Source organism: Charadrius vociferus, unplaced genomic scaffold, assembly GCF_000708025.1.
Source record: "Charadrius vociferus isolate BGI_N301 unplaced genomic scaffold, ASM70802v2 scaffold958, whole genome shotgun sequence".
Classification (NCBI taxonomy): Eukaryota; Metazoa; Chordata; class Aves; order Charadriiformes; family Charadriidae; genus Charadrius; species Charadrius vociferus.
In genome coordinates, this window is record NW_009649741.1 from 682752 (window position 1) to 696084 (window position 13333).

At 43.5% G+C, this 13333-nt stretch overlaps 1 protein-coding gene across 1 annotated transcript in view; it reads right to left on the reverse strand.

Annotated features, from left to right (window-relative positions):
• The window catches only part of LAMB4 (laminin, beta 4), a 42754-nt gene that overhangs the window by 18707 nt on the left and 10714 nt on the right, over positions 1–13333 (reverse strand). Inside the window, exons 8-19 of the mRNA XM_009890865.1 lie at positions 12877–12997; positions 12053–12241; positions 10810–10989; positions 9922–10031; positions 9365–9444; positions 8198–8348; positions 6181–6366; positions 4884–5005; positions 4054–4174; positions 2900–3077; positions 1407–1550; positions 942–1173 (exon numbers count right to left, since the gene is read on the reverse strand). Coding sequence (XP_009889167.1) covers positions 942–1173; positions 1407–1550; positions 2900–3077; positions 4054–4174; positions 4884–5005; positions 6181–6366; positions 8198–8348; positions 9365–9444; positions 9922–10031; positions 10810–10989; positions 12053–12241; positions 12877–12997 — 1814 coding nt within the window. The remainder of the gene's footprint in view (positions 1–941; positions 1174–1406; positions 1551–2899; positions 3078–4053; positions 4175–4883; positions 5006–6180; positions 6367–8197; positions 8349–9364; positions 9445–9921; positions 10032–10809; positions 10990–12052; positions 12242–12876; positions 12998–13333) is intronic.

Sequence of the window (13333 nt, forward strand, 5' to 3'; positions counted from 1 at the left end):
CCTCTGTGTCCTGGCCCCCCATGGCCCCACAGCTGCAGCAACACAGTGGCTTCTGAAGCATCCTCAGTCTTTGATCTGCTTTACTATGGCAAATGGGAACACAATTCTCTGTATGTATACAAGCCAGGCTAAAAGTCTTGGCTATTCAATTATCCTCACCCTGGGGTCTGGAGCCCCTGCAGAGGCACAGGGCAGCAAGTATTTCAGTCTTCCATTTTTAATCTATTTGCCACCTACAAGCACAATAGCCAAAGGCTGTATTGTCCAAAAGCACTGCAAGAAAAACTCAATAGGTTTCATGGGGAAATCCTCTTAAAAGTGAATGACAAGGTACAATACAGACAAACTAAACTAAACAACTAGCAAATTTAGTTCTGACGTCCGTGTTGAACTCTGATACTGCTACCAGTGTATAGAATAAAAAAGAGGAGTACTGGTTTGAACAGAGCTGGAACACATGGGAAAAGTCATTTGCTGGTCATACGGAAATAATATGAACCAGCAAAGAGGGCATGTTTATTTAAGCTTCTCAGAGATAATTGCAGGTATTAAAATGAGTATTCAGCACGAGGTTAGCCTCTTGGCAATTTAAAAGCTGGCAGGAGTCAGTGTATCTCGTATGCAGCACTTTGCACATGTGTCCAAGCACATGGTGCCATGGGACTCACGTCTCAAATGCCTTCTTGCAGGGAGCCGGCTGCAATGCTGTGTGCATGCCATGCCCGCAGTACTCCCACAGGCATTACATGCACCTTCCCACGTGAATTTGCTGAACCACTAGGTACCTGTGCCGGTCAGCACCTAGGCCCAGTTTAATCTTGGGTTTAGGTATGTGTTTCCAGTTAAGGTCATTAACACATTCATGGGGATGTAGGTGGGCCCCCAGCTACACATACATTTCAGAGAGCACCAGTGTTTGGGTGAGTTGCCCATCAACTTACTTTTCACAGTGTCTTCCAGCCGTAAACCCACGGCAGTTCAGGCACACTCCAGTCACTGGATCACAAAGCTCTGCATAGCCATTACATGGGCAAGGACGGCAGTGGGGAAATCCAAAATACCCAGCTAGACACCGGCTGCAGCGCTGACCATCCACCTCCCGGCGGCAGGAACACTGCCCTGTCACCTGGTCACACAGCGTGCTCAGCGAGCCTTGTGGGTGGCATTCGCACGCTGGAAAACACCAAAAGCAAAGCTGTGTCCTGAATGGATTCCCACCAACCCTGCTCATCTCTGACACTGCTTGAAGGCAGTGTGAGAAGCAGGGACGGAAAATTTGTTATTTGTGGAAATATTTTTTCATATTGCATCACACTTAATTGTGGATTCAGAGCCCTAAAAAGTTGGGGTATACATGAAGAGCCAGACACTGGTACTGGTACTGGTGCTGGCTGCCAAGTACTTACCATAGCAGCCGTGAAAGCCGAAGCCGTAGCTGCCTGCAGAGCAGGTGTCACAGCAGCGTCCCACGACGTTGGCTTTGCACTGACACTGGCCCCCCAGTTTACTGCAGCTGGCGTTCAGCGACCCTTGGGGATTGCACTTACATGCTGGCAAGGGGAAAAAAATCAAAACAGGTTTTGTTATAAAGAAATGGAACTGCTCTCATAAACTTGCAGGATTTGTACTTAAAAATAGGAAGGAAAGAGCTTGATGATTCTCATCAGGGGTTCACTAACCACTTGGGTGATTTGATGCTGTAGCATCGACAGTGATGGTGTATCAGGCATCAGCCCAAGTCTCAGTGTTGGAACTGCCACATTCAGGCCACTGCCTTCAGCACATTTTGGGATAGGACAGAAGAGGGCGTAGCAAAACATAGGTCCAAAAGTCCTGAACTCTAGAAGGGTTTAATATAAATCTATGTTTAGCTGCAACACTGGACATAACCTGCACCTGGACTTAGCCTGCACCTGTGTATTGTTTACTGCTTTCTGGACACCTTGGACTAACTTGTTGAGTGAAGCTAGTCTGCTGACTCACAGAGGATGCTTGTCTTGGATGTTCAGAAGCCAGCGCTAGAAAGCCAAAGTGCCATGTTTTATTGGGAGAATCCCATCACTATGGGAATCGGGCTAATGGGAAGCCAGCACAGCCCAAACTCAAAAGAGCCGTGTCTATGGCTGCATAGCCATGACCACATCACATGATGTATGAGTGAGGCACTGGTCCTTCTAAAAATAGCGCAAACCAAGCAGATGCTCTCAGGTACTTTGGAGGCAAGGCTTCCTGAAAGGAGCTGGCCACCAAAGTTGTCCAGAAAGGCCCCTTCTATTACTGGAAGTGCAGAGGAGGTCCATTTCACCGGGCCCAACACCAACGAAGTCTCCTGAACCACCAAGACCAGCTACCCTTTCTGTGGTGGGTCCAGGAGACTGCCTGGGGCTTCAAACCCCATCTGCCACTGCTCTCTTGCTGGGACACCACTGAGGTTTTCTTGGTGAATCTCTTACAGCATATCAGCTTATGTGCCATCATTCTTGGAGTCCTACCAGGGCACCCAGCTGGCCTGCAGCATCCAGGGAGAGGGCTTAAAAACTCCTCTGTCATTTAACCGCAGCCAGAAAAGTAGGAAAGTAGCTGCTTTGGCCATCTGGTGAAGCTGTATCTGGGCGAAATGCTCTTCAGAAAACACACAAGCACTGCCATGGTCCCTATCACGCTGCTCCACGAAGCTCATCAGGTGTGATGGAATCCGAGAGCCACACCACCAAAAGGTGTTTGCAGCACACTCAGGGTTCAGCTGGATGTATCCTGCACGTCCATATGTACCACATGCTGATCGGCTTCACTTACCCGCACGGGCATGGGCTGAGAGCTGTCCAGTCAACGTATCCTACAAACTAAAGAGAAAACCAGCAACTGTCCAAAAGAGCTGCCTGAGCAAGTTGCTCCTTACCGACGGCGCCGTTGTGAATACGGGCTGACATGCTCACTATGAGCCGTGCGCACGCTTCAGGCAGGACGTGAGGTCCAACTTCTGATGCAATTTCAATACAGTGATACTTCTGGTACTCATCTAAATCCTTTTCACTGCATAAGTTCTCCACAGAGCCAATTCTGGGAATAAGTCCAAGCTTTGGCGTTCAGAGGGAAAAGAAAATGTTTCTGCTTAGATATACTGAAAACCAGAATTTCCCACATTCTCTGACTGTGCTCTGCATTGCAAGGACAGAGGCCTGGAGCACCATGTTTTCAGATCTGCTGTTGTGCTTCTCAGTCATCTAAATTCACATTTATTCTGAAGGTCTAGACATTCCCTGAGTTCTTTAAATAAAAGAGACTGTGTATAAAAAAGTCAGATTATAATAAGACCTCAGATATATGCTCAGAACTGTTTTTGCTTTTAAGAGGTGCCGTGTTGATGACTCCAAAAGCAGTATCTGGCCAAAATTTTGACTTGTATTACCAAGATAGAGAAAAATCAGCTACAGGTTCTATGTCCAAGTATGGCCAGCCCTTGTCAGGCCCAGTTCTACAGAAGTAATTAGAGGAATGGACTCCAAAATATTTTTCTCAAGAGAAAGACCCAAAACTAACACCCAGTTCCTGACTTGGTGGAAACTTGGGAAATGTCTGGACCCTATTTGAGGGAAAATACAAAACTAATTTTATTTTTCCTATGCCATCTTTAAATATATCCATGATTTTTAAATTATATTCAAATTATAGAGATCTTAAGAAAAACTAAGTGACAAAGAACTGCATAAATTTATATCCCTAACCACAGCATCTTGTCAGCATATGTGAAGTGTGCTCATAATAAATGAGCAACAGATAGAGATACATACTCTAACTATTAACATATGCAACAAGCATGACTTGATGAGCTATTATGGTATTGCTTCATGAAAATTAAAACAGATACAATTCTGTCTTTCCATACAAAAACATGCAAACACAGTGCCAACAGAGGTGAGTAGAGATGCACTTCCCTGAATTTCTATTAAAACACACTATAAATGATTTTAAAATATTTTGAGTAAGTTTGTGTAAAAAAAAATCGCACTGGTATAAATAAAGCCTCAAGGGAATTGTGACAGAACTACTCACTGAGTCAATCAAGATGAACGATTTTGTCTTTGGGTCAGAGGCAGAGCGTTGAGAAAAATACACATCCACAGAATATTCTGTTCCTGGCTCCAGGCAGACTGGAGTTTGCAGAAGTGCAATCCTGTTTAGCAGAAATAAAGCACAATTATAGCCAGGAGTCGGGACAAGGCAAGTTTATGGGATGCTGTGAGCTCCCCTTCCCCTCTGTGCCTGCATCCTACTGCCTGCAGTCCCAAGCAAGCCCTGCTGCTGCGGGGAGCACACCCAGCCCCACTGCTTGCAGGCTGTGGGAAAGCTGCAGGTCTTCTGCCTTGATGATTCACCCAGCGCAATTTAAACCTGGTGAGATTAAACTGAAAATGGCAGGTTTTACTACTTCAAGCAAAAGAGTTTGCAACTCATTGCTCATATTTGCCCTTTCCTGTCCCTGTTTGATCAAGACTTTGGTCACATCCTCTTGGCTCCTCTCTATTCTTAACATAGGTCCAAGCTGAAAAGCTGGTTTTGAAAATAGGCTATGACAGTGATTTTAAGTCAATATTGCCATTCTGTACTGAAATAGCTACAACTGGATCTTCGCCAAAGCAATGATTAACCTCAGCAGGATCTCAGGCTGCTCTCCTGGCCAGGGCAAACCTTTGCCAGGCTGAGGACTGGAGCATCAGACTCTTCCTTAGAGCCTATGTGATATTGTGGTATGACAGCAACAGGGAAGTACACACATGTGTTTCTAATATTCCCACTTTCCCAAACATTTAACGCTCTGCAGTGCTTCAGTAAAAGATTTGTACACAGAAAATCTACAGGCAAAAGGACTGGAATAGTCAGACCTCTTTGTAGCTGGGAGAGGCAAAGCATGTGGCTCCTGTGAAAGGCCCTTGTTTTTGCAGCGTTGACTTGACAAAATACCAGCAGGCTGGACGGCAACACTTGCCAGCCAGTCTTCCAAGGACTATAAACAAAGGACAAAAATTATGGTCATTTTTCATATCTGAAAACCCCACTTTCTCTTTGCCACGAAAGCCATCTTAATGATTGCACATTGCAGTGACAAAACAGATTTTCTCTTTGTTATTTACAGGACTAAAAAAATAATGTTATTTGTGAAAAACGCATTGTATTTGCGATGGCTAATTGAACAGCAGAGATGGAAATGGGACCTCAGCTGGTGCAAATGGAAACAGCTCTGCTTAAGTCATTGGAGTTGTTTCCTTTCTTAGCACAGTGTTGTCCTGGAGATATCCTTCATTATCTGCCTCCTCTCACATCTAATAAGGAATAACAAACATAAAAGACTTTGTAACAAAAGCCTTTAAAATTCAACTATTTCCTTAGAAGGAAAAAGCTACATCAAACCAGCCCACTGCAAAATTGTTCTCACGTTTTAAGACACTGGGAGTTTTGTTTGCCTCAGAATGACAGTAAGAGAACAGAATACAATAGATGGAAGGAGGATCTTGAATGGTGGGGTTGTCCCAGGTAGCTGCAAAGCAAAAGAGCAAGGCATGTACAAATACTGGTACTGATAAAACACTTGCCTGTGTTTTTGAAGACATGGGTGTGGACTTAGGTTTAACCAGATTTGGCTTAACAGATTGCCCTAGACATGTCTTCATCATTGAGAAATTTTGTCCAGGCAAAAAATAAGATTTTGGCTATTTTCCTACAATTTTCACACATCTCAGAGCCCAGCTGGAGCAACTGGGAAGCTGGATGTCTGCAAAAGCCCTGGATAAATATCTACTCAGATCACTCCTGCCTGTGGACATTTTCCTGCCTAGAAAATTCCAGCTAGAAATACAGATGCTCATCTAAAAGTAGTTGTGTTTTGCATGCGTTTGATTTGTGAACAAAAGTCCAGTCCAAGCAAAGGTACCAAAAGAGGAACTCCAGAAGATGGAATCTTGGCTAATGCTTAGAAAACACTTGTAGTGCTGATTTTTCAGATTTGAGTGGAAAGGATTAAGGGGATCAGTGGGGGGCATGTTACTTGCTTGGTAAGGATGAAAAGGCAAACAATTTGCATGTTAAATATAAAGAGTGGGACAAGTTGCTGCATCCTATTATTGACAAAATATACCCTGCGTCTATCAGAACATCTCAAGACACACAAGACATCACAAGTACCTCAGGCTCATAACGAATTGTGATATCAAAGTCCATAGCAAAGGGAACATTGCTGATGGCAAATCTCAGCCCAGCTCCACTGGGAATGCGGGCGAAGCCGGGTCCTGTCCATGTGACAGACCGACCGGCACTGGGCTGCCTGAAAACCACCACCACAGCTGATTCCTGGCCAAACTGCATCGTACCCTGCAAAGACATATTGACATTTTCAATAACACACAGAGTCAAATTACAAAAAAAAACCAAACTCAGAAAAAAGAAAGGAAATATTTTTGCCATGTTTTTTACTTATTTCGGCCATCAGTCAGCCTTATTTTCTGAACAAGCTTGATATCAACAATGTCTAAGAACTCTCCCAAATATAGGATGTTTAGAGTCACATATAAAGAAAAGATTCCTACAGCTTTGCAACAACAGCAACAAGAGGGACTACAATAATCCATCCACATCTGTATATTTGGCAACTCCAAGCATTCACATTGCAAACCTTAAACAGATTAAGCTTGATTTCACACATGGCTAGACTTTTCATTATAAGCTGAATAAATAAATATCAATACTTACAATGTCAAAGCTGACAGCATTTAAATGCAGTAGGTAGCATGTTAATGTCTTAGTAAACTTGTTGGAAAACAGAAAATAATAGAAATGTCTTGTGAGCAAAACAACAACAAAAAAAAGATTTTACCTTTCATGGGGGCTTTTGTCTTCTAAAAAATTCATTGAACCTGAGTGTACAATGCCGCTGGACATAGCAGAGCAAACCTATTGATGTGAATTATAAAATGTCTGGCCCAACTGTGTACCAAAAAAATTTATTTCATTTGTGTCAGGATTGCAATGTCTAGGACTGCAAATCCCATGTGCTCAGACATTTCCTTCCCCCCTGTTGCAAAAGTATTTGCTGTAATCTTAAGTAACTATTCAAGTACCAATTTACCTGTTCCAGTCCAGATTTTCTTACACTTCGTTTCTTGCTCCTGTTTAACACAATCTTTCCATTTTCAATTGTGAACTCATAGCCTTGCTTCTGGAAGTAAACGTCACACCTTGGAAGAGTGCTTGGTTTAACCTATGAAGTAATGACAGAAGGGCAGCACTGTCTCAATAATTCTGAAGTGTACGTAAGCAGCTAAATGAAAATCCGTATTCTTAAAACAAGCTCTGTTCTCTGCTGGGTGAAACTCTAAACTCTGGCCCAACAGCTGCTGGAAACCCTTTTCCCTCACTCCCTTAAAATTAACTTGCACTTCCTCCCATAAGCTATGTCCCAGACATCTGTTTTCTATTTAATTATTGGACTGTAGGATGATTACTGGTTGTGATTATAGCTAAATATTTGTGGATGTGACCTGCAAATAAACATTTTTTTATTATTCCTTCTCTATAACTTCTGCACAACACATCGGAGAAGAAATGTCAGTGAAAACATAGGCAGCGGAAGGGATGCATTCCAGACTTGTACTCTGCATGGGGAACAACTACCCCCATGTTGAGGGGGGAAAAATAAATAAAAATTAATTTTTCTAAAAACATTACAGATGGATGCCAAATTCTTGAGGAAATTGGGCTACAATCAGTACCATTATATAAGGCATAGGAATGAGTCCAATAGAGCAGAGAGGAATTTGATACTTCCTCTGTTGGAGATTCCCAGAAATATCACAGTTCATGATAGCTATTGGCAACCCAAGCACTTTCCTCTCATTTAAATAATTAAATTAATTTCACTAATTCATGCTAGACCAGCCCACTCTTGAGGGGCAGCAAGGACAGCTTTGCAGGTCACACCATGCTGTAGTAACTGTCCCTTGGTTACGGCCCCAGTTATGGGATAGTCACATCCATGAACAACAGGGATGAACTGAGGACAGTCAAGGGACTTGCTTTGTATCTTTCCGCTAAAGAGCCTCTCTGGCTGTTCCCCGAGCAAAGGCTCCTCTCCTCAGCCTCAGCTCCTGTGCCACCACTGCATGGATCCCCTCTCAGTATGACACTTAAAAAGTCAATTACGTACCAAGGGTGCAGAGCCAGAAAGGGGCTTTGCATGCTCAGCTTCATAAATATAATAATCCAAGGGTAAAAAGAAGTAGCCTGGGGCTGGCTCGTTACACTGGCGGCTCACGATGTTGGGAAGACACTTGCACTGACCGTCCTTCGGTGAGCACCTAGGGTAGGAGTTGATAAAGGGAGGATGTCAGTGCACAACATGGCTGGATTCTTACAGCATGAGAGCAGCTCAGCTCCACCCTTGTTTCAGCTTTGCTTCATTTCTTCCATTGTCAAATCGCCTCCCCTATTAAACTTCTTTCTACCACCTACCCCTTCCGTTTCTGATGCTGGATTTATTCAATACTACTTTTTCATTGCTTAGGAGACATGGCAAGCTTTGTCTTTCTCTGTCCATTCCATACCTGAAGCACAGATCCTTTTGTTTCCTGAGCACTCATTACCATCTATTCCCGTATCCATTTCTTGTATCTCTTTCTATACCTATTACTGCATCTATCACTATTCTTAAGTGTCTACCACGTGAAATTTTGGAGGCAGACATGAGATCAGCAGGACCTTTGATTTGACGTGATATGGTAGTTTTCATATACTTACACTCTTATTTAATGCATCAGATGATTAATAGCTTTCATTTACCTGCTCACGAGGAGCTGCTCTACAGCATTGGACTATGTGCACCTATGTCTGAAGTCTAACAGCAGTAGTGAAGACCCCTCCCCAACAGAAGCCCATCTGAAACCAAGCTTGCTTCTAATATTATGTATTTTGAATTAGAGCCAGTATGTCAGAAAAAAGAAAAAAAAAAAAGATATTTCTAGCTTTTAAAGTAGATGTAGGAAGCTAAGATAAAAATGTCTCCTCTGACTTACTTCTAATTTCTATTAATATTAGGGTGTCTAGTTCTCCCAAGCCATGCAGTTTATATTTTATATTAAACAAACCTTGGCTTAAGCTGATTCCAAGTTGGCTTCAAAGGAAAAAAGATAAATCCCCTTATTACAAATAAATTTCCAATATCCTAACCTGACTTTACACTGTTTGTATATGATGAAATTACATCTACAGTCTATTTTCCCATTTGCACTGAGAGTCTATTAACCTAATTAAAAAATTTAGCTTAAGAGTTTATAAAAGTTAAAACCAAGAAAGAACTGGAAGAACAATAACTTACAGGTTATTCTGGGATCCACCAATATCACAGTCACATGGAGAACAACCATACAAGCTGTTGCCAAGACCCCAGTATCCTACCTGGGATAAAAAGAAAGTGAAAGATTTTTCATAGCAAATCTTTAAGTACGTAAAGAACAACAGAACTTATTCCCCTGGATGAACGATGATCTGGAGCACTACTGTGCTGCTGCTTGTGCTTGGCCATGGGAGATTTCTTCCCTTACCAGATTGCACAGGTGCTCAGCCACTGCAAGAAGAGCCAGATATTTACCCATTTGTGCAAGCAAGTTGCTCTGTAAACAGCAAAGATGGCCTGAGGACATGATTTTGCATTTCCTTCTCTTCCTGGGAGTGCTCCTCCTACTGCAATTTGATTGCAGAAATGTTTGCAGTAAAAAAGAACCAGATGTGTCAATGCAAAATGGCAGCATACAGCTGTAAAATTATTTTGAATTTTGACTAACTGTTTACTTTTCTGGAAATGAAAAGGTGGGAGATGGGAGACGAGACTTCTAAAACCACATGCAGAAGTAATAACAAAAACAGAGTACGTACAACACATTTTTCACAGCGTCGCCCCATGGCGAACCGCTGGCAGAGGCATTCTCCCGTGGCAGGATCACAGACGGAGAAGGGCAAACTGCCAGAGGGATCACAGTTGCAGGCTGCAGGGAGAGAAATGCATGGTTACCCCTGCAGGCTCCAGGGATGGCAGCAAACTGATGTTTGCTTTAGATGTGGCATCAGTGTGCCAAACAGTCTCCATCCTCCAGCCAGGATGCTCTGCAGATGGACAGGCCCTGGCACCCTGCAGCCCTCAGACTGCCCTTGGGGAATGGACCGTTTCCTCTGTGGGTACCCTCTCCAGGGGGAGCAGGGGTGCTGGCAGAAGTCCAGTGCAGTGGTCTGCCATGTGCTGTGTGCTGATCTGCACTGCACAGTTCTAGAATGTTGCTGAGTACCATGCTGTGGGCATAACGTGCTCACAACCCCACAGTGAGCCTGTGTTTTTCAGTGAGCCTCTCTCGGGAGAACGGCTGGTTGGAAGATCTCATGGCAAGGCAGCAGCTCCTGCCATCTCGATGTTGCACTGTGCAGTACAGAGTCCAACTATTCTAAGAGCCCATCTGTGGCTTTTCATTCACCCTTATGCTGATTTGCTAAAATAATTTTCATGTGTTGTAATCTCCTTTGTCGATTAAACTGCATATTTAACAATCCTTCTATTAACAACAGCATGATCTATTATAGTACACTATGTATTCTGCAAGTGATTTTGCATCTTTTCAGTCTCAGATGCTGCACCAGGAACATTAAATTACATTGACATTAAATTATAGTAGGCAACTGGGCATTTTGTGAAGCAGGTAGTGCATTAGTGCGTTCAACTACCTCCGTCTCTTAAAAATGCTTTGGAGAGAATAAAAGAGGTGGTTTACATACGCTGGCAGCCCAGAGGGTCACTGCCGCTCAGCCCGTAGTAGTTCGCCCTGCACTTGTCACAGCGGCCACCCTCCACGTTTTCCTTGCAAGGGCACCGGCCTGCAACCATTCCCAGAACAGGATCTGTGCGGCTATCACACACACCATTGTGCAATGTACCGTCTGGATCACAGTTGCAGGCTATGGGCATGGTCAAGGAGACACATAAAAAAGCACATTTAGATATAAGCATGAAAACACAATCACAGAGCTGCTAGTAGGCAAAAATTAAGGATTATTGTAAAGATCAGAGATGTTCATCTGTGCTCAGTGTTGGATGCTTTACAGTTAATGCACAGCAGCTGTAAGAAATATTATGAGAATGTTTCCAAGATCTGCTTTGTCTCTGGAGGAGAGTTACAGTCTTCACTTTGGTAGAAATATACCCTTTGCTTTGGGTAGAAATAGGCATCACTCATCCACTCTCTAAGATCTCCAGAGTACCTGGGGAGAAGCCAGCCCCATACTTTTGGGGATGCTCTCATGAAACCTATAGGGTTGCAGAGGTACCACACATAAGCCACCTTCCCAGGGCTGGTCTGAGTCGGTCGAGATTGAATTATTTACTGGGAGCAATGGATTCAACAAGGGACTCTGCCTTCATCATGCATCCCATTTTTTCCTAAGGTACTACTCATTTCTCACAGCAGAGCTGACATCTACCACACCACTCGCTTGGGTAATCACCCCTTGGCTCCTTAAGGACTTTTCATGCCAATCAATTACTACAGTTCAATTATACTGAGAACACTTTTCCCATCCTACATTAATACTGAACTTATCTTTCACAAGAAGGGCTTTTATGCGTGAAAGACTATTTTTCTTGCATGTGGCAGGTATCTAGCAAAAGTTATTACTCCTCTCATCATTTTGCACCTCTTCTGGAATCCCTGACTATCACAGAAGCAACAGCACTGCTGCTATTCCTATTTATATTGATGTTGTTCAAGGAAGATGATAACCCTGCTGGATTTCTAAGCTCAGTTTAGCAACGAGTTGGAATACGCAGCTCTTTTTGCAATGTTGGTTTAGGGATGATGTCATGCAGCTACTTTATAAGGTAGTTTGGATCTTACAGGTTTCGTAACATTTTTTCAACCATGTGAACATTGAACCATGGGGATGACATAAGGTTCAGAGCAAAGAGAACCAGAGCCACTCTGTTTTGAGCCGTTCTTACAGAAGCTAAACCAGGGAAGCTTACGGAGGCACGCCTGAGGGTGTGAGATGACTTTGAGTGGATCCTGGTAAAAGAAACGTTTGCACTGGTCACAGTGTTGCCCCGTGGTGTTGTCCTGACAGTCCTCACAAACACCACCGCTGACTCCGCCGCTGGCCTGGTACACGGCCATGTCAAAGTGGCACCTGCCAGAGTGGCCATTGCAGTTACACCCTGAAACCAAAACAAACAGTGGGGTATTTCACACCATGACTCCTATTATTGTGGTCTTGCCACCATTGCTGTCTACTGTTAACACGGGGTTACTTGTTACTTGTATGATGTCAGTGCCCCAGCAAGATTATACCGTCCCGGTCCTTGTGCTTTACAGCTGGGAGGAAACACAGGAGACCTATGCCAGAACTGGGCCCTACACTTGGAAAAGTACCCATGCAGATAAGTGTGCCTGATACGCAGTGGGGAACACTGCTGCGCTGAAGAAAGATCTAGCTGAATATTTGTTACCGATCCTAGTATATTATTCTTGTATATCCTACATTACTCATTATTATGGAAATAAATAAATTAGCCTTGCCCAAATTCTGCTTTCATTCACAAGAAAGGCCCTATGCAAACCAATGAATGATCTTTTCTGCATTAGTTGCTTTTTCCTCTCTTTATTGTTTTTTTCTCTTTATGAAAAATAAGAACATGAAACAGTGCTCCTTCTTGTAGGGCAACACAGCACTGATGGATATAGGAATCCATCTATTTTTCTAGATGAACCATGGAAAATTCTTCCTCCCAGAAACCCGGCCATCCCATTATGCACGCCCCAGCTACTGAAAAGGAAAATATGTTTGAGTTACGTTTGCATGCATTATCTTGTGTCCCTTCAGCTGGCCTCCAGGGAGCATCATTGTAGAAATCTTTACATCTTTCACAGGACAAACCTTCAGTGTTGTGGTGGCAGATACATCTCCCGTGGACCTGCAACGTGGTGAGAACAGAAAGGAGGTGAGGTGAGGTGAGGTGAGGTGAGGTGAGGTGAGGTGAGGTGAGAGGAGAGGAGAGGAGAGGAGAGGAGAGGAGAGGAGAGGGATGAGGTTGTGTGAAGTGAAGTGAGGGGAAGGGAGAGAAGAGGAGAGGAGAGGGATCTGCTCAAGGTATGTCAGCAAAATCAAGAAAATTCAAAGCTCTTTGGCTCCCTCAGCTGACATAATTCTTAGTTATTTGAGTAAAAGGTCTGGAGAATAACTGCAAACTTTAACCAAATAGTTTTAAAGCCACTAAGCAACATTTAGAAAAAAATCTAGAGATCTCAAA